General features: G+C 43.0%; 1 protein-coding gene across 3 annotated transcripts in view; it reads right to left on the bottom strand.

The window, feature by feature from the left end:
• LOC147701130 (sialic acid-binding Ig-like lectin 8) overlaps positions 1 to 12,501 on the bottom strand; it is a 264,297-nt gene that overhangs the window by 51,043 nt on the left and 200,753 nt on the right. For 2 of the 3 annotated variants that reach the window (XM_086929900.1, XM_086929899.1), the window contains exons 6-7: positions 5,869 to 5,904; positions 1,044 to 1,151 (exon numbers count right to left, since the gene is read on the bottom strand). In XM_086929900.1, coding sequence (XP_086786026.1) covers positions 1,044 to 1,151; positions 5,869 to 5,904 — 144 coding nt within the window. The remainder of the gene's footprint in view (positions 1 to 1,043; positions 1,152 to 5,868; positions 5,905 to 12,501) is intronic. The other variant, XM_086929901.1, reaches the window with a different exon arrangement.

Here is a 12,501-nt window from a genome sequence, read left to right as displayed (position 1 = left end):
CGCATAATACCTTTACAACGCATACCATTACAACCCATTACATTACATTGCATGTTTGGTAAGTATTGGATAGTGTAGGGGTAAAATGTACTATTCTAACTCCAGGGGGTGCAACAGTAGGGTAAGTGTTGGATAGTGTAGGGGTAAAAATTACTATTCTAACTCCAGGGGGTGCAACAGTAGGGTAAGTGTTGGATGGTAATGTTATGCGTTGTAATGGTATGCGTTGTAATGACTGAGTTGTAATGGCATGCGTTGTAGTGGTGTGCGTTGCAGTGTCATGCATTGTAATGGTTGCGTTGTAAAAGTTTCGTTGTAATGGCAGTGCGTTGTAAAAGTTGCGTTGTAAAGGTTGTTCCCCGTCGCGGAGTAATGCAATGCAACAATTTGTGCTGCGTTGAGCTACTCTAAAGTTATCCAGCCACTCAGGGCCACAAGAGGTGGCCTTACATGGCTTGATAAATCTAACTGAAGAGTTGAGTCGCTCTTGTACCTCATTACGGGGCGCAAGGGCGATGCAACTCTGATAAATTTGGCCCTTAATTACCACTTTGTTGTGTCATCATTTCCCATCCCTTGTAAGAACATACATCTGTGTCATAGTCTTCTGTGCCTCTGAAAAGAGGAGTGATTCTGAAACACACGTATTTCTGTTTCTGCCTGGTCTTGCTTCTTCTATCTTACCCAATACCATCATGTTTGCCCTTGCACGGAATATTGATTTCGAATCTAGCTTGGTAGCACTGTAGGAAGTGGGTGTATATCGCAATGTCATCTAACTGTCATAAGGGGAGCCTTCCCTAGTGTATTTGAGATTTTCTTTCAACTCATATTATTAATTTTAGTTTCTAGGAAGTGGTTTTCTTTTTATGTAAGGTGTCCCTACGTATTTGTTCTAGCATGTAGTAGGGAGAAGGAACTGATGGCAAACTATATTCCTTTCACATGTTTAGTTTCCCTAAAATAGGATTGTGTCTTCCCACGTTAGCAGATAAATCTCAGGATTTCTGTGTACAGCAGTGTTTCCCATCCGGGCATCTTACCCACTTTGTTCCTTTTCCTGATGGTTTTGATGACGCAGAAACAGACCGCCTCAGCCAGCAGCAGTAGCACCAGTATGATGCTGATCATGATGAGTGCTGGAACACATTCTGGAGAAGAAGAGATATAGTTTGTTAATCGCATGTCACCCCCGGACTCCATCGTTTTCCACCACTATCCCACTCTAGATCGAGACTGCTCAGTCTTGGCTCTGCTCCAAGAGGAACAATCCAACTTCAACTCCCATAACAGGCTCTTAGCAGGTGCACAAAAGGTGGCACAATGGTAGTGAGCCCCCTGCGGACATCCGCTGGAGTGGTTGTAGGGTATCCAGAGGCGGCAGACCCGGAAGCAGAGGACGGCCCGGGACCAGGGTTCAATCCCCAATGCGGCAGGGTTGTGAACCAGGGTCAGCAGACTCGATAATTCTCGCCTCGGTGCCTACTCTAACCAGGGATCACACTCGGCAACTCTGGGCATTAGCTTGCCTCATCTCCACAATGGCCCCCCACATACGCCGGGGATGCCTGGTTACACCTTGGAGATACCCAGAAAGGGACCATCTCACAGGGAAAGCCAGGACGTGTTCCCCAGCGGTCCATTGCACCAGGACGCCTCCGGGTAGCAGTGCGCTTTACAAGACACACAAACACACCCTGAGTTATGCTCCTGTAGGTGGGTGCAGTCATCTATTGCTCCTGCCTGCAAGGGGACCTTTCTTCATCTATTTCATAGTGCAAGCAGGGTGCTGCCTGCACGGGGAAATTCAGAGTGGCTTTGATGTATCTGCTCCCTGTTTCAATGAATTGAGTGCCACCAGTGCAGCGGAAGTTTGTGGCTGCCCTGAGGGCAGTGCATTCATCATAATAGAGTGCACAGTCCCTGTTTTAGTGCAAACAGGCGAATAGTGCCCTATTTATTCTGCGGCTTCACGCCCTACAAATGGTGATGTGTTTCAGGAAGTGAAATGTTCAGCTGCAACTGGCCTACTGGTTTCCACCAGTTTCTAACGCTTTCAGCAGTCTCCAGCTTCAGGAGGAAAGTTTCATGGGGCGATAAAACTCCTCTGTTAGTAACTGGACCCCTACAACCTTGGACCTCAGCATAAATCTGTGCCACTAGGCCTGCGGAAAAGTTATATATCCTGAGAAAAGCCTAACGCTATGGAGGTACTCTATGCAGACCTTTCTCCATTAATCAGGCAGGGAGGTATCTTTCCCTGAAACCTTCTTGCCTTCATCTTTTACAGGCAGTTCTGGCCCAAGAGGGTATCAAGTCAGAGTTTTTTAAAATGTAACACCTAACAATGATTGACAAGGCCCCTAGAGGAACTTAAACAAATGTATCCCCTTTGGTTAGCCTTGATTTTATGCAAAGTCAACCATCTATCGATTTTAGGAACTGTTTTCTGTCAAAACCTATTGGAGATTTTAACGCAGCTGTAACCAAAAAATTAAATAACTTAGCCCTTGACTCACAAAGAGGATGAGAAAGGGCAACCGATTTGCATATTAACAGTATATATGTAATATCATCTTGCAAAGATAAAATATTCAAAATGATAGGCCAGACTTCCAACCAGAATTTCTATTACTTTTTGTTGGAAAGATGCTTCTTCTCTTTCAGTCCACGCTTGGTGGTCATGGATTACCTTTACAAGGAAAGGTGCTCAGCTATCACTTAAAGGTGTTAATCACAACTCACAATCATTTCGATCTTTTTGGTCACCTATTGATTCATATGTTATGAAATGATATTTTTAATTAATTTTCTTTGTATATTAAGGACTCTTTTGACATTCATTATCACCTTTTTTGTATTTCTGTATTTTATGTACTCAATTGCTTTGTAACTCTGTATGGTATGATTTTACGATGCAATGATATGTTTACTCCCCTCCCTCTCCTCTTCCCCTTTTTTCCCTTCCTCTTCTTATACGATTTTTTGTTACTGATTCCCTCTACTGCAAATTTACCTAGGAACCATAGTTCTTGTTATTATTTTCATCATTTACGCTTATCTGCTTTAATTTTTTGTTATGTACTGTTCTTGTTTATTTCTTTTGTCTCAAAAATTTCAATAACATCATTTTGAACTAAAACCTATTGGAGAGTCCCTTACACTGTAGACTCTAGAAATCTCGTTATTAGGTCTGAGAAAAGTTGAAATACTGCCGCCATAATTTATGTAATTTTGGGTATTCCGCATTACACCTGTTACACAAAATTCTGCCATTCCACCACATCATGCAGTTACCCATCATTCGCAGTCAAAAATAACCATGTATTTGCTGTTTGTGGTAACAATTTACAACAAATGCACAGGAACTTTGAATGCATGTGGCTGTTGTTTGCAGTGCTTTGTTCAAATACATCCTTGCACCAAAAATTGACACAAGGGTGCATTTTGCACTTAAATGTATCGCAAAATAACCAATTTGTATTTAGTGATATAATTATTATTTTTTTTTATCTCTTTATTGAATTTATACAGTTTTTGCCAAAATGTGTGTACATATGCAATGTCGCTTCTATACCAGGTACGTTTGATATGGTGCCTAGACTTTAGCAGACCATCAGTACATTACTGGGTACAATATTATCAACTTAGTTCCTGCAACATGCATCTGGTGCGTCTTAACAGCGGCTACCAATTTAGAAGCTTTATCGTTATGAGATCTGCATACCAGAACCTACTCACCCCCCCCCCCCATTTCAAGCTGGCCACAAAGGGTGGCAAACCCCTTTTTGTACTGGGAACTAAAGCCCGGAACAAACTCCCTCTCTTCTTGCGGTCATTCTCTCAGGAAGCCCCTTTTAGGAAGGCATTAAAAACCTGGATTTTCTCTTTGCCTGACGCCACTTGTAGGACCTTGGTGTAATATGTGTGTAGAACTTAGGACACTCTTTTTTTTCCCCCCAACTCCTCCATCTGAGTTGTGTGAGCGCCAAGATACTCCTTGGAGTGAAAGTTGCGCGGTAGAAATGTCCCTTACATTACATTACGTAACTTTTAGTCATCATTGCACATTATGTAACATATACACTTTGGTACATTTAAGTGCAACTACAGAAGACGTGAACTTGTGCAAGAATACTTTTAGTTCTAATAAATTAAACAAAAGTGAAGAAAAAAACAACAAAGAACATTGACCCCGCCCGTGACACCCCGCCGCTTCCCCGCATATGCTTGTGTACTGTTACCCTATTTCTCCTTGGCTCCCGACTGTGCTATACGCGCCTGCGTATTATCATGATCAACACATTTGTCAGGTAGATGTTGTGGTATATGCACAAGAGATGCGGCCGTTTATGTCATCTACCCACATGTCCCTCAGCAGAGGGTTCTCCCAACCCTCCCCCCCCCCCCTCTCCTGCAGCTCAGTTAAAAACGCGTCCCGGTATGTTGCTATGGGAAGCTGTGGCCGGCATAATGTTTCCTCACGCCTAACTCAACTGGTATTTAGTGATATTATATGTAATTTCGATCTGTCCAAAATTTGTGTTGCAAATTATGCTAATTTCTCTTACCCATAATCTTCCTCTCTCAATCTCCCTAACCCCTTCCATCTCCAACTTCTAAGTTATATTCAGTATCCATCTCTTTCGGTGAATAATTCGTGTATTCTGACAGGGGATTCCCTACATAAAGAAGTTTAGTTTAATCTGTTTCTTTTATGTTTAACGTGGGTAGAAGGGATCATTTGTTCTACCTTTCTTTTGGCTGATGTTTAAAGCCATGCAGTTGGTGACGTCAGCATCAATGGAGATTGAGGGTGAACGTTGGGAACGTCAGGTGAACCACAGGAAGGGAGATCAGGAATTTGAAATACTTTTTGCAAAATAGAGTTCCTCAGTGTCAGTTAGACAATAATAGAGAACTAAAGAACTGTTAAAGGGCATAAGGTAATCCAAATAAAATGGTTCCACTGATGTTGTAAAAATACGTTCTTAATGTGCTACACATTTGAAGTTTGTGTTCTTTTCCCTAATTTATGAATTTAGCACTTTTTATCTATGTGACAGTATTAGCAGGATGCCTTTCAGTCTTCTGCGGGTTAAATGACACTTGAAAGCAGTTACTTGTACATTTAAATGGAAAATTACTTCCTTCACTCTAGTATGACATATTTTAACTTTTTACAACTGCACAAAACATGTGGGCGTAATATCACTTGACAGACGAAGAAAGAGTTAATTATGGACATTTTTTAAACAACAATCTTTTTCAAAGGGCACTTTCTGTGTAATTTGAGTATGATGTGCAACCTTGGTGCCGCGCTCGAGGGCTCTGAATCCTGATGTCTAGACAATATAAGCACAATAAAACGGGGAGGATACAGCAAAAATATGGATTTTCTCGTGCCACCATCAACAGCCCTGCCACATGAAAACTGCCTTCAAGACACGTCTGTATGCACATAATTGCAATGTAATTACTTTTCTCAAATGCACACCATCTTTTGTTACACGACGACTTAGTATTTTGCCAAACATTACAGCACTTAAAGGAGGGTCGACGCCGGCGTAGATCTTAGGACTCAATTATCCAAGCAAGCAACGTAGCCATCAGTCTCCATCTCCTCCCACTTGTGTCTAAGTCAGCGTCCAGATGTCTATATATACAGATGTGTCTGTAGGAAGCATCCCATATGTATATTTCACACTGTAACACATAGACACTGATATAAATGACCCAGAGAGCTGCCTGTTTAGTTCATGGACACTCTCTTGGTGACTCTTGGACACTGCCTTTTTGACCCATAAATGCTTCTAGCAGGCACTGTAAATGCATATAGCTACAAGTGAGTGCACACATGATGCTTACCTGTTTTGTCATTGTTATTTTCTATGCTTTCCAGGGCTGGAAGGATACAAAATAATAAGGGAAATTAATAGAAAGCAATGAGCACAAAGAACGCTCTCAGGTTCTTTCAAGCACATGTTTGAGAATCTTGCCTAGTGAATAACATGGCTACTCGAAAGACAAGAACAACTTTATAGTATGTTCCTGGTTATGGAGCTTGAAGGGTAAGAGGTGCACTTTTCGAACTGTGCTATATCATGTTATATACAGTGTGCAAATATGCCCTTCAGCAATGGTTTTACAGTGCCAATGTCTGTGCTTTACTTTTGAAGGCACTTCGGGGCATATTATCAAGGGGGTTTATCTCCGCTTTTTTGGCTTTAAAAGCCAGGAAAGCGGAGATAAAATTATCTCCCAATTATCTAGCTGTCGCTAACACCAGTTAGCGACAGCTAGTTGGAGATAGGGACCATCTTGGGCCCCACTTTGCATGTCAGTGATATTTATCACTAATGACATGCAAAGTGGGCGTGCCAAGATGTTAGCGACTGGAAACAGTCGCTAACATCACTATCTCCTATTACCAACTTTTGGAGATATTCGCGTTAAGCACGAATATCTCCAAAAGCTAACACCTGCCCTGAGCAGTTCTTAGCCATGTTATCCAATGGGAGGTGGATAACATGGCTAAGAGCATTAGCTCGCTAATGCATGAATATCGCTGACTTTTCAGCGATATTCATGCATTGCGGCCGATTTTTATCGCATTTGCGATAAACCTTGGTAATACCAAGGTTTATCTGCGGTAAAAATCGCCACAACTCGGCGATAATTTTTTCACGCTAACCAAGCAATAGCGATAATTATCGCTATTGCTTGGTAATATGCCCCTTCAACCCTTATTTAGACACCAGCCAGCTGGACTTTATTGCATCAAGGCAGAGGAGATCTATGCTCTGTATTTGCCACAGCAGCTCCACTGAATTTTTGGCCGCTCAGCTAATTTTTTGTTTCTCAAAACCCAAACTCCTAAAACAGGGGTTTCTGTTAAAAAAAAAAAAAAAGATCCCGACAGCTGGGAAGCTTTACCCCAGTTTGTGGGCATCATTTTGCTTTTTTCCTATTCGAGGCTACTAGGTTTTTCCATGCCAGTCCCAAACAGGAAGAAACATATGCCAAAATGTCCGCCCTAGATAGGGCAGATAGTCTGAGGTACTTAGACTGATGACCAGAGGAGGAGTACCAAGAGGTTGGCAGCCATGGCACCCTGGCACATTCCTGAGGGAGTATCCTGTTCACCAAACACTAAATAAGGATCTTAGGGCCACATGCATCAAAGTCAGCATTTGAAAATCCTAAATAGCGAATTTTGAGAAATTGCTATTCAGGACTCCCATGCATAAAGGAATTGCAAAAGAAATTGTGATTCCTACATATTCCTTAATTGTGACTCGCAAATTGCGAATCGCAATTAAGGAATAGGCACCCATTCATTCCTATGGGCCTGGAGGCCCATACCAATGAATGGCAAATGCACTCGCAATTTGCGAGTACCAAATTGGTACTCGAAAATTGCGCATGCAATTTCAAAGGTGTATGGACACCCAATTGAATCCCTGAAATTGCCATTTTATCACATGTTGCGCACATACATGCCCCACGAGCATGTGTGTGTGTAACATGTAACATGAAACTTTGAGACACGCACTTTAGTGGTAAGGACAACGAGTTGAACCCTGAAATCGCCATTTTATCACATGTTGCGCACATACATGCCCCAAGGGCATGTGTGTGTGTAACATGAAACTTTGAGAAATGCACTTTAGTGCATTTTTCAAAGTTTTCGTAAATTACCATCAAGTTCAAACTGATGGTAATTTGCAATCCCTAATTGCAAATTCGCAATTTGAAATTGCATCATGCATTGCATTTAGGGAATTGCAATTTGCAATTCCCTAAATGCATTTTCAATTTAAGTAATCGTAAATTTTGCGATTACTTATATTGTGATTTTGCATTTGGGTTGATGCATCCTTAGGCTGCACAGGGTACACAACTATTGACTTTTATAGCACTTCGTTTTTCTTTTTTGGTATGGGCTAAAGCTTGACCAGCTTACATTTTTGGGTGTTTTTTTTGTAACACACAAACACAATAGGGATTGGGTGAGTAGTTCTGGGACGCAACACATGGACAACACCGGTTCCAGATATATGGGAGAAGGGTTCTCCAAGTGGGGTGAAAGGGATGGGAGGAGGGCAGGGGAGCACAGGGGGATAAAAAATAAAATAACCTCATTCGCCTCAGATCTGTTAAGTTTTAAATACAAAATAACATGACAATACACCAAATACTGTCCTGGAATGTCAATGGCCTGCACGTGAGGTCAAGAAGAGCTAGAATTCTGCAATACCTGAGAGATTCCCCAACGCAGGTCATTGTCATCCAAGAGACTCATCTCCTCAAGGCAGAGATTAAAGAAATTCTTAAGTCTCAGAAATGGGTGGATTCTTTTGTCTGAACCGACCGGACGGCTAATACTAGAGGGGTGCTGATTCTCTTCAAAAAGTAAGCCAAGGCGCAGGTGGGTGATACTGAAGATTACTTCAATGGGCATCCTTTTTACTTTGGTTGGGTATTATGGCCCGACCAGGATGACCCTTCCTTTAATAAATCTATCTTTTCACACCTTCTGTATTTTTCAGCGCCAGTGATATGGGCAGGAGATTATAATATAGTTATTATTATTATTATTATATCTGATTTTGTAAAGCGCACAGCTACCCGTAGGTTTCCCGGCGCTAGGAGAACAGAAGTAATAGAAGGCAGACGGAATTGTAGGGAACAGATTATAGGGAAAACAGCCAGGTTTTCACTCCTTTGCGGAACTTGAGATAACAAGTTTCAGACCGCAAAGGGATGGGGAGCGAGTTCCAAAGCGTGGGTGCTAGGTAAGAAAAAGAGCGCCCTCCAACTCTAGCACGCTTGAAACGGGGGACAGAGAATCTACAGTGGGAGGACGATCTGAGAGTACGCGAGGGACAGTATTGTTGAACTAAAGTGGATAGATAGTGAGGGGATTTTCCAGCTTTGATACGGTGCATGAAGCAAAGAGCTTTGAATTTGGACCTGGATTCTATGCGCAGCCAATGCAGGCTACGCAGGGAAGAAGAAGCAGAGGAAGTTCTCGGCAAATTACAGAGAAGACGGGCAGCCATGTTCTGAACCACTTGGAGCTTCCGGGTGACCTCTTTGCAGGCACCCAGAAGAAGTACATTACCGTAGTCCAGGCGAGATGTTACTAAGGCCTGGACCACTGACTTCTGGGTGTCTGGGGGAAGCATCCATGTGATTTTCCTCAACCACCTGATGATGGTGGTACAGGTGGCTGAGACTTTGACCACATGATGTTTCATAGATAGCTGATTATCAAAGAGGACCCCGAGATTGCGTGCTGTAGTTACTGGGGTAGGCAATGGTCCCATTTGCTGAGGCCAATGTTGGGGGCCCCAGAGAGCAGAGTCCGGCCCAAACAGAAGAAGCTCTGTTTTATCGCCATTTAGCTTTAGTTTGTGCATCAGCATCCAATTGGCGATGTCAGTGAGTCCAGAACGAAGAGAAGAGGAGGGGGAGTGCTGATTAGAAGAAAGGGAGAAAATAATTTGAGTGTCATCAGCATACGAAAAAATAGAAAGTCCAGCCTGTTCCGCAAGAAAAGCAAGAGGTCTAACATAAAGGTTGAAGAATAACGGACTAAGAATAGAACCTTGGGGAACCCCATATGGAGAATTGTGAACGGTGGACACAGAAGAGGGGGAGAAAACCTGAAAAGTACGATTAGAAAGAAAGTTAGAAATCCAGGCAAGGGCGGAGCCGCAGATACCAACGGACTTTAAGGCAGAGAGAAGGATGTTGTGGGAGACGGTGTCAAAAGCGGCACTCAAATCCAAAAGGATGAGTGCCACTGTCTCCCCTCTATCTACCTGGCGCCTGACTGTCTCCGAGACTCCCAAAAGGGTGGACTCCGTAGAGAAGCCCGCCCGAAAACCTGACTGGGCAGGGTGGAGAACGTTCGCAGATTCAATATGGCTGGTGAGGTGACGGTTGACATGCTTCTCCAACACCTTCGAGAGGCAGGGAAGCAGAGAAATGGGCCTAAAGTTGGCAGGATTGCAAACATCCGCATTGGCTTTCTTCAGAAGTGGAACCACCATCGCATGTTTCCAGATGTTAGGAACAATTGCCTCCCTGAGAGAGGCATTCAAGAGAGCTAGAATACAGTCCAAAGGGGCGGTGGCTAAAGTACAGAGAATCTGGGGGGGCATGGGATCCAATGGAGAGCCAGATTTGATCTCTGCCAGCAGTTTCTGGAAAACTGGCATAGAGATACATTCCCACTTGTCTAATAAAGGAAAAGAGGAACATTCAGGGTCGCCCTGTGTAGATGGATGGTCATATTGCCGAATAGATGACTTGGTTGAAGCAGATGGTGAAGCTATAAAACCCGCATAGATGCTGTCAATTTTTGTTGTAAAAAAGTCTGCCAAGGAATTACATTGATTGCTATCCAGACAAGGAGCTTTGGGGGCACATGACATACCGGATAGTTCCTGAACTGCCTTGAAGAGGGCTTTGGGTCGGTTCTGAGCTTTCAGTATTGTGTTGTTAACATGATTGGCCCTGGCAGTATTACATAAGATGTGATATTTATGTAATGCTAGTTTATAGTTTTCTTTGTCTGCCGAAAAATAGTTGGATCTCCAGATACGCTCCAGTCTTTTGCAGCGGGATTTTTCCATTTTAAGTTCTTCATTAAACCAAGGGGCAGGTTGGTGCAAGAACTTTTGCTTGCATGTACGCTTCGGAAGGCAAGAATCAATTGCAGAGGTAAGCCAGGTGCTAATTGTACTCACATCATCCGTAGAAATATTGGGAAGAGGAGGTAAGGTTTTTTCTAAGGAATTGTTAAGTTGCTCCAAATTGAATAGTTTTTAACCCCAAACTGGATAAATCCTCAAATAGCAGAGTGGCAGTCCCCTCAAGATCAAGGGCATATCTCCTGACAATGATGTCCCAAACGGGCCTTTGTGATACATGGAGCGAAAGGCCAGGTCAGCAATTTGGGGTATCCTACAGAAATTTTATGTATAAACATAAGTCAATAATAGACTACATCTTGCTTGGCTATAGTCTCAGGGATAGAGTTAAAGATATAAAATATCTGCCATCACATCTGTCGGACCACTCAGGCATTTTATTAGCTCTCTATTGGGTACAGCCACAGCAGACTAGAGTATGGCTCTTTAATCGATCACTACTACTTGAAGAGGAATGGATAGCTTTTTATCCAGTGAGACAAAACTATTCTTGGTGAACAATTTAGGTACAGCAGACATTACCATAGTCTGGGACACCCTCAAAGCTTTTTTGAGGGGTATCATCACAAATAGATCCAGCTATAGGAGCAACAAGTATAGGGAAGTGTCTTCAGCCTTGGAGGCAGAAATGAGGGAAGTGGAGTTAAAACTGAATAGTCAGGCTGGTATGGGCTTGAAGGAAGACCTGGATAAACTAAAAGAATTAAAGGAACAGCTGGAGGGTATTCTTCAAACGAGGCTCATGCATAGCTGGGAGGCAAGTAAGATTGCCCACTTCGAGCATAGGGAAGGAGCAGTAAAGTTACTTGCTTGGAAAATCAAAGCAGACCAGCTCCAAAACCATATAAAAGAAATCACAGTGGGAAATAGTGCAGTCTCCTTATCCTCGGATGACAATATTGGTGAGGCCTTCTTTGAGTATTTTCAAGATATATACAAAGAGACCTGCGTAGAAGATAGACCTAAAGTAAAGGAATGGTTGGATGGGACTACAATAACACCCATTAGTCCTAAGCAACAGAAAGTTCTAGAGCAAGCCATTACGCAGAAGGAAGTGAGGAAGGCTATGGCGGGATGTAAAAGGGTTAGAGCTGCCGGACCTGACGGGCTACCAGCCGAATTATAAAGATCCTTGGGGGAGGCTTGAATTCCGGTATTAACCCAACTTTTTAACAAGATACTACTGGAGAGAATTAGCCCACCTGGATCCTGCAGCGATGCCATATTAGTCCTGATCCTGATGCCCGGGAGAAACCCAGCCAGCTGTGGGTCATATCGACCTATATCGCTTTTAAATGCCGATTATAAAATCTTCATTTCCACTTTAGCAACCAGGCTGGGGATGGTGGCAAATGACATCCTTCACCCAGATCAAAAAGGGTTTGTGAAAGGGAGACAACTAGCAAGCCTCACATATGACCTGGTCGGTGCAATAGATATCGCTTCCACCTAGTCACTTCCTTTTGCAGCCTTAACTCTGGCCGCCACCAAGGCTTTCAATAGGGTGAACTTGGTTTACCTGTCGGAAGTTATGGTAAGGTTTAACTTGAGCGATAAGTTTTGTCATACCATCCAGCTGCTATATCAAGCACCATCGGCCAGTCTGTTGGTCAACGGAAGTCAGGCCAAAGCATTCAGGATAACCAAGGGAACTCGACAGGGCTGTCCTCTCTCCCCCTACTTTTCAATATGTATATAGAGCCTTTTGTGAAAAGATTCAGAGAAGATACTAGCATCGAGTCTTGTAGACACAGAGATTGGGAGATGAGGGTGGCCC

Source organism: Lissotriton vulgaris, chromosome 7, assembly GCF_964263255.1.
Source record: "Lissotriton vulgaris chromosome 7, aLisVul1.2, whole genome shotgun sequence".
Classification (NCBI taxonomy): Eukaryota; Metazoa; Chordata; class Amphibia; order Caudata; family Salamandridae; genus Lissotriton; species Lissotriton vulgaris.
This window is presented reverse-complemented; position numbering and strand designations above follow the sequence as displayed.